The sequence below is a fragment of the Saccopteryx leptura genome, chromosome 8 (assembly GCF_036850995.1).
Source record: "Saccopteryx leptura isolate mSacLep1 chromosome 8, mSacLep1_pri_phased_curated, whole genome shotgun sequence".
Lineage (NCBI taxonomy): Eukaryota > Metazoa > Chordata > Mammalia > Chiroptera > Emballonuridae > Saccopteryx > Saccopteryx leptura.
This window is the reverse complement of record NC_089510.1, coordinates 85829727-85856046: the sequence shown is the minus strand read 5'-3', so window position 1 is coordinate 85856046 and position 26320 is coordinate 85829727. Positions and strand designations below refer to the sequence as shown.

Genomic DNA, 26320 nt, shown 5'->3' with positions numbered 1-26320 from the left:
GTTTGAGAGAACATAGTAATTTTTTATTTTAAAAAACGCGACTTATGTTTACATGCAATGTGTCAAAAGGTCCTATAACCAAACTATGAGAATGCTAGTTTTTTGTTTTTATTTAGATGATTAAATTTAACAGGTGACATCGGTCAACTAGAGCATATAGATTTTGGGCAAATATCTCCACATCATTTGGGCAGTCAATTATGTTGTATACCCACCACCCAAAGTCAAATCATCCTCCGTCACCTTATATTTGTCCTTCTTTATGTCCCACCCTTCCCCCAATCCTCTACCCCTTCCCCTCCCTCTGGTAACCACTGCACTCTCAATTTTATGTCCCACCTATGTATGGAATCATACAAGTTTTAGCTTTTTCTGATTTGCTTATTTCACTCCATATAATGTTATCATGGTCCATCCATGTTGTTGTAAATGATCTGATGTCATCATTTCTTATGGCTGAGTAGTATTCCATAGTGTATATGTACCACATCTTCTTTATCCAATCCTCTATTGAAGGGCTTTTTGGTTGTGTCCATGTCTTGGCCACTGTGAATAATGCTGCAATGAACATGGAGGTGCACATCTTTATGTACTAATTTTTTTGAGTTTTGGGGGTATATATCCAGTAGAGGGATTGCTGGGTCATATGGTAGTTCTATTCTTAGTTTTTTGAGGAACCACCATACTTTCTTCCATACTTTACATTCCCACCAACAGTGGATGAGGGTTCCTTTTTCTCCACAACCTCTCCAGCACTTATTACCTGTCTTGTTGATAATAGCTAATCTAACAGGTGTGAGGAGAACTGCTAGTTTACACCCCAAAACTTGTGGGTGAAAACTGCAGTCTAAGCAAGACTTTTTTTTTTTTTTGGTATTTTTCTGAAGCTAGAAACGGGGAGAGACAGTCAGTCAGACTCCGGCATGCGCCTGACCGGGATCCACCCGGCACGCCCACCAGGGGGTGACGCTCTGCCCATCAGGGGGCGATGCTCTGTCTCTCCGGGGCGTCGCTCCGTTGCAACCAGAGCCACTCTAGCGCCTGGGGCAGAGGCCAAGGAGCCATCCCCAGCGCCTGGGCCATCTTTGCTCCAATGGAGCCTCGGCTGCGGGAGGGGAAGAGAGAGACAGAGAGGAAGGAGAGGGGGAGGGGTGGAGAAGTAGATGGGCTCTTCTCCTGTTTGCCCTGGCCAGGAATCGAACCCAGGACTTCTGCACGCCAGGCCGACGCTCCACCACTGAGCCAACCGGCCAGGGCCAAAACAAGACTTCTTTAGAGGTCATGTTACATGCACCCTGTCCCAGGGTCTTTGCTGGACTTTTAATCTAAGTATCCTCTTTCTTTCTATTGCTGGAGAAAAGATCTTAAGCAGTTAGTTATTGGCTCTAATCCCACAGCAAATTTCAGTTTTTCTAAACAGAGATCTGGAGCCAATTATTCCAAAATGCAGTCACTAAGAGCTATAAATGATGGTTATTTTTATTTTCTGTCTTTCACACAGAGCTTATTCGTGTGGCATTTTGGAATGCTAGGATCCAAAAGTAAGATCATTGAAGGCATTAAACTGAAATAAGATGGTCATCAGCTGAGAAAGACCTGTTGGAGAAAGCAGAGTAAGTATGTGTGTTGTTAGGAATTAGGGTGTTAATAAACAGAAGAGCAGAAACTGGTCAGTGAAAAGAAAACCCGGTTTGCTGCCTTCAGGCCTTGCTAATACTTCTAAACTGGTCAAACCACAAAGCCCAAAGGTGCCTTGAAAAGGACTCTCACATGAGCTTTTTAAGTTGTAATGGAAGCAGTATGTGTTGATTCATAAGTACCCTAGTTTTTGCTCCCTAAGACACACTTTTCCCCCAAAAAGTGGAGGGGAAATGCCCATGCATCTCATGGAGCAAAAAATATGGTATTTTATTAAATACTTTAACACTCCATTTGGTTCAGAATATATTCTTTCTTATTTTCCTCCTTAAAACCCTAGGGGGTGTCTTATGTCAGGTGCGTCTTATGGAGCAAAAAATACAGTTTAAAAAAATTGTTTAGGAAAGGAACCATATCTTATAAATCTCTGAATCCCTGAAGTTAATGTGAACATTTTTTCAAGGGAAAATTCAGGAGTGGCCTATCAAAGGATTTTTGTCTTGTCTGGGGTTGGGGGTTGGGGTGGGTGTTGTTTAAAGCAGTGGTCCCCAACCTTTTTTGGGCCACGGACCGGTTTAATGTCAGAAAATATTTTCACGGACTGGCCTTTAGGGTGGGATGGATAAATGCACAAAATAAAATTATGCAACCGGCGTAAAAACTGGTATTTTTAAATATAATTGTCGAACTTACGAGACAAGCATCGAGTGAGTCTTAGACGATGTAACGGAATCTGGTCATTTTTTAAAAATAAAACATCGTTCAGACTTAAATATAAATAAAACGAAAATAATGTAAGTTATTTATTCTTTCTCTGCGGACCAGTACCGGTCCGCAGCCCAGGGGTTGGGGACCACTGGTTTAAAGAACAAAATCTTTCAATCTTGAATACTTTTAGTGGTTTATCGAGAACATAGGGTAAAAAGTGATGGCTGTAGCTGATCCTCCTCCACTTCCTGCACCTTTGCTGACTCGGCCTGGCCCGTTCCTTCCCTGTAGACTCTCATCTCTCTAGGTGCCTCACCTGAAAGATCATATCTGGAAGATAAATCTTTCTTGCCTTTACCAGTGTTTCCATTATTTCCAGCTGAACCTTCCATATCTTTGAGCTTCAGAGATTTAATCTGAATGATGATCCTGTAGCTAAAACATATTTGAAAACTGCTATACTAGAGGGCCCCATTAGCACTGCATCTATTTCACTGACAGAAAGACAAAAGGAGGGGTGGATGGGTAAGGTTAACATCATTTTGAGTCAGTGGGACTCTGTTAATAGCTATCAGTGATTGTTCTGGGGATTAGCTACAGGCTGCTACTTTTAGCCTGTGTTTCTGTTCCAGTAGTTGAAAGTATTTTGTCTTTTTACAAGTTACTAACGTACTTATGGAAGTTTTAGTAATTTATATATAACATTTTGATTTTGGAACTGGGAGTTCTGAACAATCAGTATCTAAAAAAAATGACCCAAGTCTACATATTAATTCTTCATATTCCGTATTGTTTTTTTGTTTGTTTGTTTTTTTTTTGTTTTGTTTTTTTTTTTACAGAGACAGAGAGAGAGTCAGAAAGAGGGATAGACAGGGACAGACAGGCAGGAACAGAGAGAGATGAAAAGCATCAATCATTAGTTTTTTGTTGTGACACCTTAGTTGTTCATTGATTGCTTTTTCATATGTGCCTTGACCGTGGGGCAGCAGCAGACCGAGTAACCTCTTGCTCGAGCCAGCAACCTTGGGTCCAAGCTGGTGAGCTTTGCTCAAACCAGATGAGCCCGCGCTCAAGCTGGCGACCTCGGGGTCTCAAACCTGGGTCCTCCGCATCCCAGTACAACGTTCCATCTGCTGTGCCACCACCCGGCCAGGCCATATTCTGTATTTCTTTTTTTTTTTACAGGGACAGAGAGAGGGGTAGAAAGGGATAGACAGACAGGAACGGAGAGAGAGATGAGAGGCCTTCATCATCTGTTTTTCGTTGCGACACCTTAGTTGTTCATTGATTGCTTTCTCATATGTGCCTTGACCGCGGGCCTTCAGCAGACAGAGTAACCCCTTGCTCGAGCCAGCAACCTTGGGTCCAAGCTGGTGAGTTTTTGGTTTTGGGGTGTTTTTTTTTGCTCAAGCCAGATGAGCCCGCGCTCAAGCTGGTGGCCTCGGGGTCTCAAACCTGGGTCCTCCACATCCCAGTCCAGCGCTCTATCCACTGCGCCACCACCTGTTCAGGCCTGTATTGGTTTATGAGAAATATAAATTCCTCTCAGATAATTATTTGTGGAAATGATTGGATTAAACTAGATTTTGAGAATCGAGGTGTTTGTCTTGTAAAGTTTTAAAATAGAGATAGAATCAGCTCTAGACTGATAGCTCAGTTGGTTAGAGCACTGTTCCAAAGCAGAGAGGTTGCTGGTTCGATCCCTGGTCAGGGCACATATAAGAACAGAACAGTGTTCCTGTCTCTCTGTCTTTCTTGCTAAAATCAGTCATTAAAAAGAAAAGTCAAAGATAGAATCAAAATAACATCAAGATTTTTTTCACTTTTCTTTGCAGGGATGGAAAATAAAATGAAGAAGTATTTTATTCTATATGTCAGCAGGCCTTCTGAAGTTTAACTAAAAATATGACTGCTCTTTGTTCCGAGAACTGCTCTTCTCAGTACCAGTTACATCAAACAAATCAGCCCCTAGGTGGTAACTGTCTGCTAGTCTTCATTATGCTTGGGAAAATATTACTAAACATCCTCACACTGGGAATGAGAAGAAAAACCACCTATCAAAATTTTATGGAATATTTTTGCATTTCGCTAGCTTTCATTGATCTTTTACTTTTGGTAAACATTTCCATTATATCCTACTTCAGTGATGTTGTACTTTTAGGCATTAGGTTTACAAAATATCACATCTGCTTGTTCACTCAAATTATTTCTTTTACTTATGGCTTTTTGTATTATCCAGTTTTCCTGATAGCTTGTATAGATTACCATCTGCATTTCTGTAAAACCAACTTTCCATTTAAGAAATTATTTTATTTCTTTACAGTAACTGTAATTTGGATTTCAGTCTTCACTTACGTTTTGGGAAATCCAGCCATCTACCAAAATCTGAAGGCACAGAATATTTATTCTTATCAATGTCCTTTCTACGTCAGCATTCAAAGTTACTGGCTGTCATTTTCAGTAGTGATGATTTTATTTATGGTTTTTATAACTTCTTGGTCAGAAGTTATTACTTTGGTACAGGCTATTAGGATAACTTCCTATATGAATGAGACTATCCTATATTTTCCCTATTCATCCCACTCTGGTTATACTATGAACTCTAAAAAAACACTGTTGCCCAAGTTCATTGTCTGTTTTCTCGGTACCTGGTTACCATTTGTGCTACTTCAAATAATTATCCTTTTATTTAAAGTACAGATTCCAGCATATATTGAGATGAACATTCCGTGGTTGTACTTTGTCAATAGTTTTCTCATTGCTACAGTTTACTGGTTTAACTGTCACAAGCTTGATTTAAGAGACATGGCATTACCTGTGGATCCATTTGTCAACTGGAAATGCTGCTTCATTCCACTTGCAATTCATAATCTCGAGCAAATTGAAAAGCCTATATCAATAATAATTTGTTAATATGTTTCCATGTTAAAATGTACAGCTATGATAAGAATCATAACTTTATAAACCAGAAAGAATGACAACTCAGGACATAAAAAGAATGAACTGAAAGCCTCCCTCAGCTTTCCCCGTACCATGTTCATACTTTTTCAGAATGTGTAGTTTGGGGCTATGATATTATCTTTTTGTTTGTTTCTTAACAAGATAATTCCAAGAAAACAATTTTATACCTGTTCAGCAAAACTGCATGTTACAAATGTTAACACAGAAGTGAAATGAGTCAACATTTGGCCATACTGATGTTGATATTATCCAAAAAAACTATGGGATGCTAATTGTTACATAAATCGAGATTCACTGACAACTTTGATACAAACTTAAACAAACATTTTTATTAAATTGAGAGCAGATAAATCAAGATCTTTAAAATGATTTGTTATAAATAGTCTTCAAGGGGAAGATGAACTCAATTTAAATTTAGCTAATTAAAAAAATACATCTCTGTTCTTAATGTAAATATTTCTGGAAGCAAAGTTTCAGCGGGTTATCTTACAGAACTGGGAGTAGTGACAAGGTCTCTTTCCATGGCATATCAGATTTATTTTCAGTTACAACTTACATGTCACTTGCATGTCATATCATAATTACATTGGCAGTGTGTCACCGTAAATTAAAGTAGGGTTCCTTATCTTCACTGTTGATTTTTTGGGTTGAGTAATTCTTTGTGGAGACTGCCCTGTGTATTGTGTGATGTTTAGTAGCATCCATGCCCTCCTCCCAGTAGATGTCAGTGGCACCAATTTTGATTCGTCCCCAGTTATGACAATCAAAATAGCTACAGACAATGCCAACCTCCCCATGGTGGACAAAACTGTCCTGGGCTGAGAACTACTGGAGTAAAGGAATCTGGCAAATAATGTGAAGTCACTTTGTAAATTAAATTGAACTACATGGTCATTGTCTAATACAGGGGTAGTCAACCTTTTTATACCTACCGCCCACTTTTGTATCTCTGTTAGAAGTAAAATTTTCTAACCGCCCACCGCTTCCACAGTAATGGAGATTTATAAAGTAGGGAAGTAACTTTACTTTATAAAATTTATAAAGCAGAGTTACAGCAAGTTAAAGCATATAATAATAATTACTTACCAAGTACTTTATGTTGGATTTTCGCTAAGTTTGGCAGAATAAACCTTTATAAAACAACTTACTATAGCTAAATTTTTTTATTTATATATTATACTTTGGTTGCTCCGCTACCGCCCACCATGAAAGGTGGAACGCCCACTAGTGGGCGGTAAGGACCAGGTTGACTACCACTGCTCTAATCTGTCAATGTCTAAACCTGACCCTCTGAATGTATTGCTTTCTAATTGGCCATAACATGGAACTGAAGTATTTAAAATTATATTGCACTTAATTAGTAGAAATTTAATCTGCAGATTTAAATCAGGAAAATTTATAACTATTTCAAACCCCTTACTAAGATTTTTGTTTGTTCACTTTAAGAGTATTTTCCATGCCTCATAAGCTTAAATTAAAAAATGAAATTATTCAATAGACCAGCCAAATGGAAGAGGCTTTTATTTGTAAAGAAATGAACTTAACAGCTGGCCTACAATATATTATGGAATTATAAACAATATAAATAAACGATCCTGCAGACCCACTAAGCTTCCATCCAGACCCACATGAAGCAATGTTACAACAATATGTGAAAATGTGCAGGTAACACAGGTGCAATTACAAGCAAATTTAAGCAGCAGAGTATAAGGTGCTTTAATTTAACAGTTAATGTTGCCACCAACAAACATTTGAATGCTTAATTTTACTTCACTGAATACAGACACAACAAACAGGAAAATCTAAAATTAATACACGTGCTACTTGTTAATATCAAAGTGCCTTATCATTTTTTTAAAAAAATACACCAAATGGACAATCTTTTTACATAGATCATGGTGTGCTCTTAAAATGCAAATTTAGCTTCATTTTCAGGTTATACATTTGAAAACTGTAGCTATAGACACCAATCTAGGAACACTAATGCTAAGAGTGCTAAAACTATTTAATTTCCTGTAAGGAGGACTTTAATACAATATCCAATGTAAAGAATACATCTATATATAAGTTTAACATTTGTTTTCTGTAAAGATAAAAAATGTGTTTTTTCCCCTTGGTGATGCTCAGTTCATCATGGGTAGATGAGCTTTTGAGGTTTTAATATCAAAGTCCTATTTTAGAACAATGTGAAGAACCAAAAGGAGTAAAAAAAAATGAGTTAACGTGCTGGAAGCATCAAATATTCATCTTTTTTAAAACAATTTATCACTACAATTTGCCTTTGTGAAAAACAAAAAATGTAATAAGCAAGAGGCCCGAAATGGTTGGCCTCCGTGTCAGTCATGGCAGTCAGCATCCATCCCACGCTGCTGTCTGCAGTTCCAACCCGCCCACCAGCCCATGCCGGACTTGGAGGAGTTTTGGGGACTTGCTTTGGGACCATGCTTTTGAATAAGGTGATTGGGAATCTGGTTGTATTGGAAGTTAGATGTCCAAAATTATACCATCCTTGCACACTCCACTGACTTTAAATATTAAGAATACATATACAAAAAGTATTTATGCAATATATAGTATATTTTAACACGTAAAATATTTTTAATTGGGTAAGTTGAAATTAAAGTAATTTTAAACAGTGCCATGGAAAAGAATTTTAAACCCAGACTACTGGTTACTTGGATGTCAGTGTTCCTATTTTTAATGAATTTGTTACAGATTCTAATCCCAACATGTATTTGGACATTTTCCTGCTATAAGAACCTATGACTGTGATGCATAAAAGGTCTTTTTAATATTACCTATTTTCAGGCCCTGGCTGGTTGGCTCAGTGGTAGAGAATCAGCCCAACATGTAGATGTCCCAGGTTCGATACCCAGCCAGGGCACACAGGAGAAATACCCATCTGCTTTTCCACTCCTCTCACTTCTCTCTCTCTCTCTTCTCCACCCCTCCTACAGCTATGGCTTGATTGGAGTGAGCTGGCCCTAGGCTCCATGGCCTCCACCTCAGGTGCTAGAATGGCCCCGGTTGCAACGGAGCAAGGGCCCCAGATGGGCAGAGCAATGCCCCCAAGTGGGCTTGCTGGGTGGGTCCTGGTTGGGGCACATGCAGGAGTCTGTCTCTGCCTCCCTTCCTCTCACTAAAATTAAAAAAATATATATTAATATTTTCTTTTTTTTATCCTTATAGAGAATGTTAGTATCAAGCAATCTGTTAATGTGTAAAGCTGTGGCAACAGGAATTACAATGTAATTTGCAGAATCCTAAGGTGAGAAGGACTCTCTATCCAGTTAATGACCCCACTCAATGCTTACTCCCTAAATATTTGTCAAATTAATTAAACATGTAATTCTTTGATGTTTACTAGTTCTGCCTTTTAAAGGAAACCCTTTTACTATGTGACATGTGCTTTCTAAGAAGGATATTTGTAATAAAATTTATTTTATGCAATCTTTCTTGCTTTAAAAATAAATAAAAACCCAAACAAAATTTAAAAATAACAAAGCCATTCAGTGATCTCTTGCGATTTTTCAGTCTTAGATAATCATTTCACTGTCAACACTGGGTGTACAGCTTCAGTAGTTGAAATGAACAGTAACTCAGCACCAGCTTCTCTCTCTCATTCTGACATATACCTTGCATAGCAACTCAGGAATAAATGTCAAAATAATTCTTAGGAACATGGGCTGTCATAGCAGCCTCAAAATATAAATCCTTAATGTTGGTACCCTTAGTCTTATAACCTAAATAGGCATACAACTGATTGATGTTTAGTATGTGAAATGTTACATGAATTGACATGATTCACTCAGACCTCTAGGATGTATCTAGCCTAATCCTTCTGCCAGTGCATGCAAAAATTCCCTCAGTCCCATCTATACATTCATACATTAAGTAATAATAATTCTGTCCAGGTCTGTTTAAACTAGAATAAAAATTTTGTTTGGGAAGTTCTGTTTACTTTTAACCAGTTCCTTAACTCATGCACACTGCACATAGTAGGCGTTCACATGGTTTGCTAAATGAGTGGATAAATGTCTGAATGATAATGCATATGTGTTCATATATTCATTCCGTGGTTAACTAACATTATAAAAATGTACTCATTTGCTTGTCTGTTTGAATTTTCTGCCTTATTCCTTAGTCCAGCTAAGACTAGATGACCCAGGAAATAACGCTTAATAATTATTGTTTAGCAATAGTTCTGACGTATGAAATTAACCGTGAAAAAGGAAATGAGAATTAAGTAGAAGCAACTTAAAAACACCCCACTAGGCCCTGGCCGGTTGGCTCAGCGGTAGAGCGTCGGCCTGGTGTGCGGGGGACCCGGGTTCAATTCCCAGCCAGGGCACATAGGAGAAGCGCCCATTTGCTTCTCCACCCCCCTCTCCTTCCTCTCTGTCTCTCTCTTCCCCTCCCGCAGCCAAGACTCCATTGGAGCAAAGATGGCCCAGGCGCTGGGGATGGCTCCTTGGCCTCTGCCCCAGGCGCTAGAGTGGTTCTGGTCGCGGCAGAGCAACGCCCTGGAGGGGCAGAGCATCGCCCCCTGGTGGGCAGAGCGTCGCCCCCTGGTGAGCGTGCCGGGTGGATCCTGGTCGGGCGCATGCGGGAGTCTGTCTGACTGTCTCTCCCCGTTTCTAGCTTCAGAAAAATACAAAAAAAAACACAAACAAACAAACAAACAAAAAAAAACACCCCACTAGTGGCCTAGAATAATCGTTTTAGAGCTGGGAGGAACCATAGAGATAATTTAAACTAAAATCAACATTTCGAATAAGAGGAAACAGGTTAAAAGCTTCCTGGAGTGTCACACAGAACTAATTCACCAAATGAATGTAAAAGCCCAGTCATTCATCAGATTAATTTAATGATTGTGTTCATCTATTACTTAACTATTGAAGAAGATTATTTAGTACTACCTAAAGCAAAAAGAATTATGACTTTTACCACCACTCTAAACAAATATTTTAAGCAATGGATACTCCTGGTTTGCTTGAGGCAAGACTGCAATGAAAAGTTCCTTCTTTCTAAGCTAGGTTGTGGTTTATTTCACCCCCAGCCCCACCCCCTCAGAAACACCAACTTCTTCACCTCCATTACTTAAAGCTCCAAAAAGCACGGATTTAACACTGATAATATTCCCTAAAGTATAATTTATAAACCAATTATGGTGGCTACTATCAATCCTTAAGAAGATTACTGGAGTCAATTTAAATAGGTGATTTAAAAGGACTTACTATATTACTCTTAATTTTAAAACTATGCCATGTTAGCATAACTTTTAAATTTATAGATTGTTTTTCTTCCAAATTAAGATTCACTCATTACTTTCTTTTAAACAATACATTTAAAAACCTTTGCACAGGTTTTCTTTCTTTGGATTCATATTTACGCCACCAGTATCACTGAAAGCAACTGTACTTCAAAGACAATAGAAAATACATTTTTCTAGTGTACCTCCTCTCTAGCATCTCAGATTAACACTGTCCTCTTTAAATCAAATTAAATGTTCATAAACTATAAAAATGGGAAAATGAAACACTTGTGGAAAACATTTCCCAAAGGTTCCATAAACAGCACTTGAAAGGTTCATGTGTTAGAGTAGAATGGGACAGTCCTCAGTAGAGAAGCTGGGCTTCAGATCTGAGCAGAAGGGAGGCCACTCCCTTTTCATGTATGTGGACTAAAATGAAAGTCCAGAAAAAGCCAAACATTTTGCTCTGGTGGTAAAAATTACATTTGCCTTAGTGCTTTACAACTTGCAAAAAAAAAGCTTTCTCATAGTATTTAACATTTTTTTTATTGAAGAAATGGCTTGTATTGCTGCTCTGAAGAAAATTATATAGTGATACATTTTCTGAACTTCTAACAAAAGAGGAATATCTTCCCCAAAAATTATTTTAAAGTGTACAGCTTTTAATAGGTTAAATTATAGTAAAATTGCATATTTATTTTTCCTAATGCTGTATTTGTGCTTATAAAAATTGAATCACAATCTTTAAAGATAAAATCAAATGTTCTAAATAGATTCATAAAATACCAATATTGACAAATGTGAATCAAACAGTTTATTTTATGATCCGCACTACTGTGCATCAAAGAAATAGAGGTAGGCTTGTGTTTACTGAAATCCACACTGATAAAGAGAAACTTACAGCTCTTAGTAATCCAATTCTTAGTCTGAGACACAACCTAGCAAATAAAATATAATCTTAAAAATGCTTTTCTTTATAAAAATCTACAAGGTTGATTCAACTGTGGTATCTGAAAGTGAATATTCAATAATTCTGATATTATAATGATTAACCTTTGAGTTTTTGACATATTTTCCAACTGTAATAGTTGTCACCTTTTTCAGAAGTAAAAGATCACTAACATGTATCACTGGAACTTTTAATATGCTCCTAAGAGCAGGGTCACTTTAAAGAGTGAAAGAATTGAGTTTGATTACAGGTAAATATCGACATACTAAAACTATAACCTGTTATTGCTATAACTGAGATCCAACCATTACAATGGGTTATTGTGAACGATCGAAGGCCATATCTAGACTACACAACCTCACTCAGTTAAATGTGCTATCCTCTTGGGTCTGGAATGCTTTTCCTCCCGTTTGTCTCCTCCACTTCAAAACCTCTCCCCTAGAAAATGCACAGGAAACAGATTGAGCAAACATTGTGCATAGATGGGCCAGTTTCCACTGCCCTAAGGTTTCATTAAAACATGACTGTTAGGTATTAGAAAGCCCTGTCCCAGTTACCTCACCACCACCACCACCACCACCACCACCACCACACACACACACACACACACACACACACACACACACACACACAATTAGGTAAAGGTCTCTTTAAGAAGAAAGACTTCATGCTAAGTTTTTCCAGGGATAGAGGAGGCTTAGGGGAGGTCAGGGGTGAGTAAGGCTCTTTCATGCTATCATCAGGTAGTGCTCAATGCCAGCTGTACACATGCAGCGTGTGTTCTTGCCATTCACTAAGGGTGAAGATCTTCAAACCACAAAATATAACCAGGCTGTTTTGGAATGAATTATAGATCTTTAAAACGTCCAGTCAGGGATTTCATCCCCTTGATAGGCTGTGAGGATACATCACTAATATACATCTATAATAGTTTATTCTTTCCAAAATTGTTTACATACATGTAAACAAAACCTAAGACTATACAATCTATATATTGCCTCCCTACCACACTTGGGCCATGGTGGCGCCATGCAAATGCAAATAGTGGGACTTAACTTTTAATTGAACACGTCAGTGATACGGGATACTATGACAGATTTCAACCTAACACTGGTACTTCAATAAATGTCAGGCTGTAATTTCGCACTGGATATATGAAGATAAGCTATGTCAAAAATTATATAGTCAAAGGCATGGGTATAACAATACTTTCATACAGTTCTAAGTGTTTCAACACCCCAGGAAACAAAAAAGTTGACTACTTAAAATAATTTCTATTTAAAACTAGATAAAACATGAATATTAACTTCAAAAGTGCAGAAATTTGTTCAGTGTTGAAGTGGGATAAACTAACAAGTGGCAGGTCTCTTGTCTGCCTCTCTTGCATTCTCAAGTTTCTTCACTAAAATTCCTTCCTCCCAGTCCACCTTCTCTACTACTAGGTGACAGCCCTTACAGTGGGACTAAGAAAGTCTGTTTAGAGGATGCCACAGCAAATTAAAAGTACCATCTTGGAAAGAGTTAAATGCCACTTAAGAAGTGACAGGTTTTGGGACAGCAATCTGTCTCATACTATACTGACTTTAATCAAAGCTTCATAGCTATGTCAGACCCATCCCTATACAAGGCTTGATGAAAATCCACGTCATGTAAAAAATAATTTTTACAAAAAATAAAATAAAAATAATCTTTACAAACCAGCTATCTTATCTTGTTTACTTTCTTAGAAACACATGGCTTAAAGCAAATAAAATTTCAAACCTGTAGCGTTATTTTTTTCCCCTCATTGGAAAAAGAGTGCATCAGTTTAAAGTTAGAAAATGCCAACTTAAGTAACAAAGGCAGGAAGAACTAACCATATCCCCTTTCTTCTTGTCCTTCCCTCTCAATCAAAATCCTAAAACAATAACATGAAGGATAGTGAAAATAACAGCCCTCTTCCCACCCATATCATGCTAAAACTGCTTAAAGCTCAGGAGAGAGGTGGACACCCACTGTTAGCGTTTAATCATCTTGAAAGAAACAGCTGTATCAAAGGTAAGAACCAAAGCAAATGAGCCATTTCTAAATAAAATGACTAAAATGACTCACTTGAAAAAACCAAGTTTATCTTCTGGTATGTTTTGAGGGGACCATAGACGATCTAGACTATCATTAAGATTATTATAAGATTTAAGATTATAAGGTGCTCTCAAACGGAAAACCCTCTTGTAAACTTTCATGGATACTTAACACAGTGCTAGGCACGGCTTTTAGTAAGTACATAATGACTGTTATTAGAAGAGGGTGTAAATAAAAGGAGAACCTATAACAGTTCAAAGCTAACACCTTGAAGGCTATAGATAATATACTTATGGGAGGTAACCACTATTGTAAGGGAACTCAATCCCCAAACCATCAATTTTATATTGTTTGTGAATTATCTATGATAAAGTTTTAATTCCAGGGAGATTTTTCTTTGTGCCCCACCCCCAATCAGTGGACCATTTCCTACTAATGCTTAGCCTGTACCTGTGTTCTGAAATGCAACATGAGGGAAAAAGTCAAGCATATGACAACTCTGTCACTATGATTAAATGCTAATAAATGACAAATTGACTATAGAGTACCTACCTTTACTTGAAACTTTTATCCAATAATTAAAAATGTGATGTAAAGAAATAAGTAACATAGACTACAAGTTATTGTAGGTCTGAAACATGAGCCTTATACTATATTACACATTCTAATCCTACACCTAACTATTAGTAAACATCTTTTTTAAAAAAAAATACTACACAAAAGAATCCCACAAAGCATACATTCAAACAAGAGGCATCTAAAGATTAAAAAAATTACCCGCTGTATTTTTGTATAAAAATAATCAACATTCTCTAATGTACACAAAGCCAAAAGATAAATATCTGTGATGTCTTTAATGACATCCTTAGTCTTCTACTAGCTCAACATAATCTTGTTGAAAAGAGCAGTGACAATGACTGAAACCCACGGATTCTCTCCCACATTTGCCAAATATCTATGTATATTCCTTTGATTACTAAAACATTTCCTTTGTATGGTACAGAGATGAAAAATGCTTAAAACAAATTTGTGATATAAATTGAGCTACAAAACTCTCAGGGCTCCCCCAACAATTTTGTTCTAGTGTCATAACTCTAAAGAGCATTAACTGTTCAGTGAAATGTTTTGCTTTAAAATTTCCCCCCCTAAACCATGTACATACAAACTTAGATCTCATTATCCAAGAGACACCACTTGGTAAGTGCTTTGCAGAAAGCATGCAATGGTTTAGGTAAGGAAAAGGAATATGTTTTCTAGCTAGACCCATCATGTTCATTAGAAAAACTCCAAAGGTCAAACACATATATCTGCTACAAGCTACTGCCTTGCCAGCAAAGGTTGTATGTACACTGGTTCCTAAGGTTATGCCTCCATCAGTACAGAGAAACAGAGATAAGAACGATAATATGAATCAGTATCTTCTGGGAGTCAGATCATTTGTATCTCAGTCCCTTTTATCAACCAGTTTAATGGCTTCCCCTCCTTTTCTAGTATGCAAATACTGGGAAAAATACTTCTGCAGAATATTGATGCTATCTGAAATATTTCCATTGTATAACGTATCCCTTTGGGTAAAAAAAGAGAAACATTCATCACTCCTACACCAGAGTTTCTCAACCTTGGCACTCCAGTACTGACAGTTTGGACCACATAACTCTTTGTTGGAGGGCTATCCTGTGCGTTATATGCACGTATAGCAATATCCCTGTCCTTGGGTGTAAGATATCAATAGCAACCCTCCCTCACTCTCCAAGTTATGAACCAAAATGTCTCCTGGGCAGCAAAGAATGACCTTTGTTGAGAACCACTGCTCTAAATGTACAAAAATGAAGAAGAAAATTTTCTCAGATACACGAAATTCTAGGTCAAGTTTGAAATAGTAGCCAAAATTTGACCTGTAGATCAGTATTACTCATGCTAGAATGCAATCCTTCTTTATAGACAAAGCAACTTTCTAACAGACATGGTTTTTTTAAAATGCACATTATCCCATTGCATACAATTCCAGTGTCACTGGATTCCTAAATTATTTCTAAATCATCTCTCAGGACAACCCATAGAAAACTTATAGGGTAGAAAAATGTATAACAGAACAGGATCAAAAGAGGAGAAATGTAAATCATTAAATTACTTTTAAAAGGATTCTTTATATTAATGATAAACATTACTTATTAAAAAATTATCTACTATAACACGTTTCTTTGAAAAATATCATGGCCCTCTATAACAAGTCTTTCAATGCTGTATGTAACCTATAAAATTAAAATTAGCCAATGTTGGCTAATTATGAAAATGTATGATGAATTATTATATCTGTAGAAGAAATCTCAGCTTTTGATGTGGAGATCCCAATGTGCTTGGCTATCCACCACAGTAAGCGATAATATTCTAGGCCAACTTCAGCCTTTACCTTACAAGTTCATTTAAGGGTAAAACTGCTGTTATCTCAAAGCCTCACGATCCTGTTAAGATTCCTTCAGAGAGTTGATGCGTGCACAGATCTTTAGGGCTGGGCCTAGCTTGATATTCATTGCACTCATAAGATGGTCTTCTTTTAGCAGGAGAAGGGCCTGTCCATCAATCTCCTGTGCTCTGAACTCATCCGCGATATCCTGGCAGCCTGAAATTCGATGAAAGCAAAGAAGTTAGAATCAACAGACAACAACTAGATGTCACTCCTATAGTCACAGCTGTGCTCTCACTGGGTCTGAGAATGTAAAACACAGGCTGAGCTCTCGTTGGGTCTGAGAATATAAAACACAGGCTGAGCTCTAGTTGGGTCTGAGGATGTAAAACACAGGCTGAGAAAAAAATGAAGTTTATTTATGGCAGTCTTGGGTTCACTCCTGAAGATAGTATTTCTTTGCATTCTGAAAATAAAAATTAATATAAAATCCAGGTAAAGCACTTTACTGGGAATTCTTGTTCTAAAAATAATATAGAAATAATTAGTAAGAGTCAGGTAAAATGTACAGATTGATCAGTCTAGATTTAGTATATCTTCACAAAAAAGACGATGCCACACATATAACGACTTTAGATTAACTAGTTATATCTCATAAACTTATCTTTCTATAACATATCCTTCACATACAGGTACAAAGGAATAAAATACAATGTTCTGTCATTTAACGATTTAGAAATATTTTCTCATGTACCAGAGTACCATTTTCATTATCACTTGTGCCTTATTTTCATTTACAACCTTCAACTGGCAAGCACATCAACAGTTTTTTTGTTCACTCAGGACAGAACCAATCCATTCGGATTGTAGTATAGCTCGCTTGCTCGCTCTACAGCAATGCTGCTCAACTCATAATTTCAACTTCAAATCTTAATAACATTGGGCTCATCTCCACTTTTGAAACATCAATTCATAATTGAAATTAGGAGCTTGCTGTCTAATCTCTTGCCAAGTAACCAATATTTTAGCTATCAATCTAAACCAGGTGCTTTATCCGGTAACAAACACAATGTTAGCGTCTACTTTAACCCCAAATGTTTTTATTATCTACCAAATTTTGCAGTCAGGTTACTCACTAAACTTCGCCACTAAGTATAAAGAAACTAGCAAGTTTCTTTTTTTTTCCCCCCTTTTGTATTTTTCTGAAGTTGGAAACTGGGAGGCAGTCAGACAGATTCCTGCATGCGCCCGACCGGGATCCACCCGGCATGCCCACCAGGGGGCGATGCTGTGCCCATCTGGGGCGTCGCTCTGTTGCAACCAGAGCCATTCTAGCGCCCGAGGCAGAGGCCACAGAGCCATCCTCAGCATCTAGGCCAACTTTGCTCCAATGGAGCCTTGGCTGCGGGAGGGGAAGAGAGAGACAGAGAGAAAGGAAAGGGGGAGGGGTGGAGAAGCAGATGGGCGCTTCTCCTGTGTGTCCTGGCCAGGAATCGAACCCGGGATTCCTGCACGCCAGGCCAACGCTCTACCACTGAGCCAACTGGCCAGGGCCGCAAGTTTCTTTAATTAAGGAACTGAGAGGAAAAAATGCAAAATGTAGAAGCTTCCTTAGACTTAGCACTCTAAGAGAAAACAAAGAAAAAGATAAAAAATGGAAATGCTTACATTACACTATTGGATACTACAGCTTTGTAGAAATGATTATCTTTCTATTGTAAATGTATCATTCTCTTGTTTATATAGATAATGATGTCATGCCTATAACCCCAGCACCAAGCACAAAGCACTATAGGCTCTAAATGTATATATTTTGGGGTAAGGACTGAATGTGTGAATAAACAAAAAATTGAATCTGCTATAGAGAGCTACCTGTAAGAGTAATACAAATACTTTCTTCTGTGTTCAGCTGTGTGGCCATCTTTTCTCTTGGTTATTTCTTTTTCCTGTTTCCTCTACAGCTGTCAGCTTATCAATTTCTAGATTTTAATAATTTCTCAGACTTTTAAACTTGACATTTCAAAAGTATCCTCTGCAAAATTATTATGGTTTTGCCATGTGCCATATAAAATAAACTATACAGTTAAAATGGGATTACTCACCACAGAAAAGCCCCTTTTCTTTTCCCAGAGGTAGCTCTCAGAACTGGGCAGACAAACTGACTAATCTTGCGTCTAGTTGTGACTTCATCCTTCTGTATCTGAAAGAACTAATGTTCTTCTCTCTTCAGTCTTATTTACAAGAACACAGGAAAGAAAAGAAGAGAGAGAAAGATAGAGTAGGACTTACTTAGGGTCAGAAAACAGGAACAATAAGAAGTAATGAGAACCAGAAGAGCTACATTTGGGAATAGAAACAAGAAGAGTTCTCCAAGGGGAAAATATGTAACACGTTCTTATTCCTCTGCATTATGAGAACCTTCTTCAAATGTCTTCTTGTAGGTGGATAATAAATGTATCAGCAAAATAATACAGAACAAAAAGTGTTTTGGAAACATGATAATATATGAATACATTATCTTCAAAATTTTAGATCACAACTTTCTTAAGCCAACAAAGAAAGTGGGGGCAGGGGGGTTATACTATACATTAGCATAGAAATGATAAAAATAAAGTAACTTTAAGAAGAAAAAAAGGGGAAAAAAAGAAGCAAATATGCTTCTAGAAAATCATTAGAGAAAAATGAATTTTTAAATTCTAGATGCTCAAAGTATATTGAGCTAAAGTTCTATGAGTTTCTGACATTAGAATATACTTCTGTAAAATGATTGGCACCCTAGGGATATGTACAAAACATATCCCAACTGCAGTAACTCAGTTGGCTTTATGTCACCAAAAGGAGCTATCAGGATGTGCACAGATCTCAACACATGGGCACGGGTCCCAACTGAACTTGGCAAGCACCCAGTCACTTTTCCAGAGAAACCCAAAATAAACTCACCCTGCACAAAAGATGACCTCAGTAAGGTTGGTGAAAAGATACCACCCGTCACTCAATACTATGTATAGTATAATCAAGCTCCAATCTTAGTATTATGAAAACCAGTAAAGAGTCATGTTTTATACAATTCCTACACTTTATATGCCTACAAGAAACCGAATCTACTGCAGATTCACAGATTAATAAATACAGAATAAACTGATGTTTGCAAAAGGCAGTTCACTGTTTCAAGGAAGAGTTAAAGATAACTGCAATTAAGTAAAAAGAATCTTTTCTGTAGAGAACTTTTTAATACACAAAAATTTAGAAAATATTTTTCATTCTGGTAACAGCTCTGAGATTTGGGTGTACTGTGTATTGGCTATATTATAGTCCCACCAGAATGGTTCACAAGATGACATTATACAAAGAGGAGCAAGAGAAAACTCTAGGAATAAATACAGGTGCCCTGATAAAAGAGGAAAGCCTACCCTCAACTAGAAAGAAACAAAATACAAAAGATGACAAAATTTACAAGCTTGTTCATTCTATGAAAAAATCTTGGGAGTAGCTTGACCAGGCGGTGGCGCAGTGGATAGAGCGTCGGACTGGGATGCGGAGGATCTAGGTTCGAGACCCCGAGATGGCCAGCTTGAGCACGGGCTCATCTGGTTTGAGCAAAGCTCACCAGCTTCAACCCAAGGTCACTGGTTCGAGCAAGGGGTTATTCAGTCTGCTGAAGGCCCACAGTCAAGGCACATATGAGAAAGCAATCAATGAACAACTAAGGTGTCGCAACAAAAAACTAATGATTGATGCTTCTCATCTCTCTCCGTTCCTGTCTGTCTATCCTTATCTATCCCTCTCTCTAACTCTCTGTCTCTGCAAAAAAAAAAAAAAAAAAAAAAAAAAAACCCTTGGGAGTAGACTACTTGGAAAAAAACACAGAAACAAACAGCCCTGAATGAGGTTTTGAAAGAGGCTCAAAAGGAAGTTTACAAAGGCCAAAGGAGCAGAGAGAAATGACGAGAAAGGCTTGTTCTGGAATGAGATTTACCTTAAGCTACAGGCATTGCACAGAGAAAATTTTTGAGAAAGATACAATGATCACAAATAAGCTTGTTATTTAACCTATCAAAGCAGTTTGGAAATACTCCCATTTAATCAGTAAAAGAAAAGCAGTCATATTAAGCAGACTCCTAAACAGTCCCAAGCAATCCTTAATTATAAAGCAATCTCCTTTTAATGACATGTAATGTTCTCTATACACTTGCAACAAAAAAGTGTCTTGATGAGCTCAATAAGACAACACCTTAAGATATAAGCAATAATAATTTTTTTTATTCGAATGAGACAAAAGAGTTAGCCTTTGTTCTAACCAAGCAGCCAGGAGTAGCCTCATGGCAAATGGATGCTGGGGAAATTCACCCTGAGAAAGCATATGAAGTGGCAGAAGAATGGGCACTATTACTTGTTCATTAACCAGCCACCCTCTTCAGACCACCCACCCCAGAGGAAAAGAAACACTTTCCCTCTGATGAGAAGAAGTCCAGCTAACAAACAGCTATTTGGAAGCCCCCCCGTGGAAGGCCGAGACTACTTTTGAAGATGACAGAATCAAAGTCTGGCCTAGGAAGTCAGTATAAATTTTTATGGTTAAATCTCAAAATATCTAAACTGGTCTAAAATCTAAAATTTATTTCATTAAGTATTAAAACCACAATAAGTAAAGACTCATCATCCTCTACTACATCTGTTTTAAAGCAGACTCTCAATCTACTTGGTCAGCACTTAACTTACACATAAGTTTTCTTAGGTGCATACTAAAAAATCTTCCTATGAAAAATGTATCCCCCTTTAAACAATTTCTTCTTTTTTTAAAAGTGACCATATCTTGTTTTTCTTTAAAAAAAAAGAACTTATTTAGCATTTCTCAAATAAGCTATTAAAAAAATAAGTGAATAAAATCTCATCGAGTTCTGTATATAAAGTAAAGTGGCTCACAGATATTTTTTAAAAGCAGTAGTACTGCTGAATATCCTTTCTTTACTCTCACAGCACATTAGCTATAAGTTTGTATCTAAGACAGTGGTCACCTTCATAAAAAGATTAATTAGCAAAAATAGCTGGATTAATTTTAATAAGCCTATAGATGCCCTCAAAGGGGATATATTTTTTGAGAAAGTTTGTGTCAAAAAAAAAAAATATGACTCACAATAAAACCAAAATAGAACATTTTTAAATCACCTTGTGTTCCATATTCATAAGGTCAGAGTGAATGATAAGATTTGTTGATTTAAAAATATATTGTCTTATATAACCAGTAGGATCTCATTATGAGCAAAGGTGGTCTTTAGAAGCCAGCCCATTGGAGAAAATGGCTATAAAAGATTACTGTTGCATTAAAGAAAAAAAGATTAGAGAACATAAAGACTAAGCTAATAGAAAGAATACCAAAATGAGAGAGCAGAAAAAAAAATAAGAAAGTTACCCTCAATATTGGGATAGAATATCAAAACTAAATGTTAGTTGTCTACTTAAAAATATCAAATTTCAGAACTGTTCTTGATATCTACTTATTGTAAAGAATCAAAGAATGCAGATTCCTTTAAAAGAACCAGTGTGAGTTTTTAAAAGAAACCAAAATTTCATAATATTCTAAAAGGTCTTAGTTTTCAAAAATGTTAAAAAAAAATTATAGTCTCTCTTATTTCTTTTTAAAATGGTTAAGTTGGGAGGAAAAGGAGGAAACAGAGTAGAAAAATAGAAGAGCAGAAAGGAAGACGTGTCTGACTCAATCTCTCTACTGACCTCTCGAAAGAAATCAGACTGAAGAGAAGAGAGCACCTTTAATATCTTCACCGGCTGGGGTATCACAGCAGAAGCAGGACTAGTCAGTTTATAGCGACTTGGTATGAGAAAATACCCAGTTGTGCTGAGGGAATAAGCAAGAGGAAACAAATCACATTTCAATAGCAAATGTCATTTAACTAATATATACACATAAGAATTTCTCTAGCCCCTTCGTGCAATAAGTGTGGATGGATCTAACATTATTTCTGTGTGTGAATGCACAAGAAAAATACTAAGGCTGAGTGCTGAATTACATACCAGGCAAAGAATGAATGAAGGCCCAGACGTCATCAACAGTCCATATAGAGGGCTCTGTTTGTGCAACTGGGAGCAAGTCACTGTTCTCAGGCATCTTCCTAATTCTCACATCCCGGAGCTCACGCTCTCTCTCCCGCTCACTCTGCCTGCGAAGACGTGTTGTCATAGCAGATGGCACAGGATCTTCATGAGAAGCCAAGTCTTCTTCTGCAGATGGATAAGTAATCGGAAGCTGGAAAATGTAGTACAAGTAAAATACAGCATTGTACTTTCCTTGCATTACAGAAAAGGGTATTGTACATCGAAGCAAGGTTTCTACAGACCTGCCTAAGGATATGTTCTCTTGCTGCCCCATCAGGGCCACTTGGACGACGGCCACGATGCCCAAGACTTTGATTATCAGGCTTACGATTCCAACGACTAAGTGCAAATTTTTTAGAACAGCTAACATTGTACCTAAGAAATTCAAGTAAGAAAAAATATTAAGTGATATATGGTATACTGTATTTAGTAGTTAATAATGACTTTAAAGTGAATTTGTGAATCAGTAACTGCCATAATACTTCATTAAGAACTATAATATCTCAGAAAGAAAACCACAGTGTTCAACAAATTTATTAGTGCTAGCAGTCAAAAACTGGTCTCTGTATAATGTAGCTCTCAATCTAACACTGGGCAAGTATTGATATTTTCTCCTAATAACAGCATTGATAGTGGGAAACTTTCTGCAAAATAGAAAAAACAACTGATTTCTACAACAGCATAATAATTCAAGGTTCCAGGAGAAAAAGAAGTTATGAATTAACTATTCAGATGTTTATCCAAATGAGTATATTCCCAAGTAATATGTTCTGAGTAGGGATTAATAAAAATAGGTTAATATAATAAAGAGAAAAATTTCAAATGGCTAGTAAAAGATTTTTAAAATATCACTGTAATCAAAGACTGAAAATATAAAGTTGAGATTTCAAAATTACCCAAGAAATTCATAGGTCACTCTTCAAGAAACTTAAAAATATCTAATTATTTAAAATTGACTGGAAGATTTTTATTTTATCAAATAGACTAATATCTTTTAACATAAATTTTTATAAGGCATAACAACAGCTGAGAACAGTTTTGTGCCATTTATTGGGTTCCAAGACCCTAGAACAGGGGCCATCATGTTGATGATCCCATGCTCAAGCTGGCAGCCATGTGCTCAAGCTGGTGAGCCCGTGCTCAAGCCAGCAACCTCAGGGTTTCAAACCTGGGACCTCAGCATTCCAGGTTGATGCTCTATCCACTGTGCCACCACCGGTCAGGCTATACTTTTGAATTTTTTCAACCACCTCAAAATTTAAAAACCATCCTTAACCTAGAGGTCATACAAAAATAGGCTACAGGAATGACTCAGTCTGGGCAGTTTGTCACCCCTGTCCCTAGAAAGAAGAGCGAAAAGAAATCATCCAAGAAACATATTTCTGAAAAGCTACAGAAAGGCTAAAAATAATACATGCAGTTCATTTTTTACACATATAAAACTGCCGCTGTAATTTATTTTCAAAACTCTTTTGCTCTAAGAAGGTTTTTCAGAAAAATGACCAGAGTAAATCTCAACTTTACTTTTTTTTTTAAATCAATGAGGTGTTTTATTGGGGTGGCCATACTCACATCGAGAGCCTTGCCTATTAGGCACTTTGAGTAAGAGGAAAAATCGTGTTAAACTTTGTCCTGTCTTTTGCTAGCTACAGTAATATCCTCTCTTCATTTGTGTATCACCAGTGCTCAACATAACACCTGACATGCAGTAGATGCTCCAAGTTTATTGAAAATATGCAAGCTCATCCCTTATCTTGATCTCTTATCTTCCCCTCCCCGCACACATACTTATGTGCTTTCTCTAATGAAGATATCCTCACCCATTTGGAATCAATTGGGTAGCCTCTGAAATTGAACCAGATTCTGGAGTTGCAAACCTAGTTGAGATAATGCTCTTTCCCTAGGTAGTTGGTATTTAACTTGTCCTGCCCTCTCGTGCTTATTTAATTGTAGTATTTGTGAATTTTACTATAGTCTGAAAGCCAGGAGATCCTGAGCAGTTGCAAGGGAGCTAGGCCTGCCTTCCATCTTTCTATCAAGGTTATTTTATAACTGTTCTAGGACCCAGATACAGAGAACAAAATTAATTTTCCTCATGTACATTTTATAAAAATATCAGGAAGTGGAAGTAAAGGTGCATTATGAGATAAACAGGTCTTTTTTCCCCTCAAAATATAAAAAACAAAAAAAGTGTTCTGATGGCCACCTCCCTTCACCCTCAAACAATTTAACAAGGTCCTGCTGTGTTCATTATGCTCATTAATAAGCTCGGCTCTGTGGGTTTCTAATTTCCACTCTTTCTTTTTTTCTTTTTTTTTTTTTTTTTTGCTGAGAGGAGGAAAGATAGTGGAGCAGACTCCGCATACAACCCGACCTGGATTCACCCAGCAACCCCATCTGGGACCAGTGCTCTCGTACCGAGCTATTTTTAGCACCTGAGGCCAATGAGTTCCAATGGAGGTATCTCCACCACCTGGGGCCATGCTCAAATCACTAGAGCCCCTAGCTGTGGGAGAGGAAGGAGAAGAGGATAAGAAGAGAAAGGAAAGAGAGGAGGAGAGAAGCAGATGGGTGCTTCTCGTGTGTGCCCTGACTGGGGATCAAATCCAGGATACCCACATGCCAAGTTGACACTCTGTTCACTGAGGAACCACTCAGGGCCTCTAATTTTCACTCTTACCAACTGACAAAACTACTTTCACCACTGACTAAGGATCAGAAAAGAGACACTAACTTTACACTTGCTGTTGTTAGTCCCTAAGTATTTTGTCTCCGAGACAGTTGTGTGAACAGCAGCAGTCCTTCCTGACCAATCTACCCTCTCTTCTGTGCTCTCCTATCTTCATTTCCCTAGGTTAGGCCCCTACCTTCTAAAGAGGTTTACATAAAAGTGTAACTCTGTGACAGCTCAGCACTCATCTCTGGGAGAAAAGTGATGGCAGTGTTAAAAAACTTGAAATATTTCTAAAAAGTCAAGAAATTTAAAGTACTCTGAAAGGCAGTCTTTTCCTTTAGAGTTTTTAATCATTTAGAACCACAGAGCCACTATACTTTCTTGTGGTATATACACAAAGTGGAAGACACCCAAGTTACATAGGAGTTACATAATTTTATTAGGATTATCAATCACATGAAAGAATATCTGAAACCAATGAACCCATTTTAGGAAGAAAATTCTTTTACTTATTTAATAGTATAATACTTGTAATACTAAGTTTTACTAACTATATTTTAGTGATACCATACTAAATAATATGTTCAACAAGAAATTCCCTAGATATATAAAATTAAGGTCTTAAACTTTTTGGAACAGAGAATAAATTTCAAAATAAACAAACTGCATACATTTCACCTTTAGTAGTAAATACCAATACTAGGATTTATTATGTTGACTGTAAACAAAAAGTCAACCATGTATTTCTTTAGCAAAATGGGCTTATTTGAGAACAAGGAACTGCAACCCAGGACATGCAACCATAGTGAGCCATGAAGAGTCAGATACTTCTTCCCTTATGCTCGTCCATTTTTCTATTCTATTCTATTTCCTCAATGAAGGCAAGGAAATTCTTATATATAGTGGAAAAGTAGGTTGGGAAGGGTTATTAACAGTTTCCCAGTGTACCTTATGAACAACATAGGGTATTAGAGCTCCCCCTTCTGGCCTCTCTACTTCGCTTTAATGAGGTTCCTGTTCATGAATATTTTATCATTATCAGAATCAAAGGGGTTTTCTAAAAAGTGTAAACTAAACTTGAGACAGGATCAATGGATACTAAGCATTCCTTTCGTTATCAATACTATTTTGCCTGTAATATTACTAATGAAAATACAGATTTAGAAAAGAGATATTTTGCTGATAATGTAACAATGTGGGGAACATACAATAGCTGTCCTATTTAGAAACCTAAAATTAGTAGGGTACAGTTAAACAAAAGAAAACATTTAAAAAACACAAAGTAAATCTAAGTATTTCAATATTGTTTTAAATATCAGGTGATAAAACAAAAACTGTTCTGCTATGTGGGGACTACTACACTAGCCTATTCACAGAAGGGATTCTCCCAAGCATATTTTTACCACCACAAGATTGCTACTTTAATATTAGATTATGCTGTAAAACTAATTGTGTTATGAATATGTAATTTTCACTCAGCAAAATTTAATAACTAAATACAAAAGTAGCTCCACATAATGTCTATTTGATATTATTCTTCTATATTGGATAGGTCTGACT

The 26320-nt window shown here is 37.1% G+C and overlaps 2 protein-coding genes across 14 annotated transcripts in view; one reads left to right on the top strand and one right to left on the bottom strand.

Annotated features, from left to right (window-relative positions):
- GPR160 (G protein-coupled receptor 160) overlaps positions 1-12127 on the top strand; it is a 46886-nt gene extending 34759 nt beyond the window's left edge. For all 5 annotated transcript variants that reach the window (XM_066346878.1, XM_066346880.1, XM_066346879.1 and 2 more), the window contains 2 exons: positions 1502-1613; positions 4182-12127. In XM_066346878.1, coding sequence (XP_066202975.1) covers positions 4252-5259 — 1008 coding nt within the window. In that variant the 5' untranslated portion in view covers positions 1502-1613; positions 4182-4251 and the 3' untranslated portion in view covers positions 5260-12127. The remainder of the gene's footprint in view (positions 1-1501; positions 1614-4181) is intronic.
- Positions 6812-26320, bottom strand: part of PHC3 (polyhomeotic homolog 3) — a 77163-nt gene continuing 57654 nt past the window's right edge. For 7 of the 9 annotated variants that reach the window (XM_066346865.1, XM_066346868.1, XM_066346864.1 and 4 more), the window contains 3 exons: positions 22329-22461; positions 22006-22237; positions 6812-16191 (listed from right to left, as the gene is read on the bottom strand). In XM_066346865.1, coding sequence (XP_066202962.1) covers positions 16037-16191; positions 22006-22237; positions 22329-22461 — 520 coding nt within the window. In that variant the 3' untranslated portion in view covers positions 6812-16036. Of the gene's footprint in view, positions 16192-21644; positions 21830-22005; positions 22238-22328; positions 22462-26320 lie in introns of those variants that run through there. The other 2 variants (XM_066346870.1, XM_066346872.1) reach the window with 2 other exon arrangements.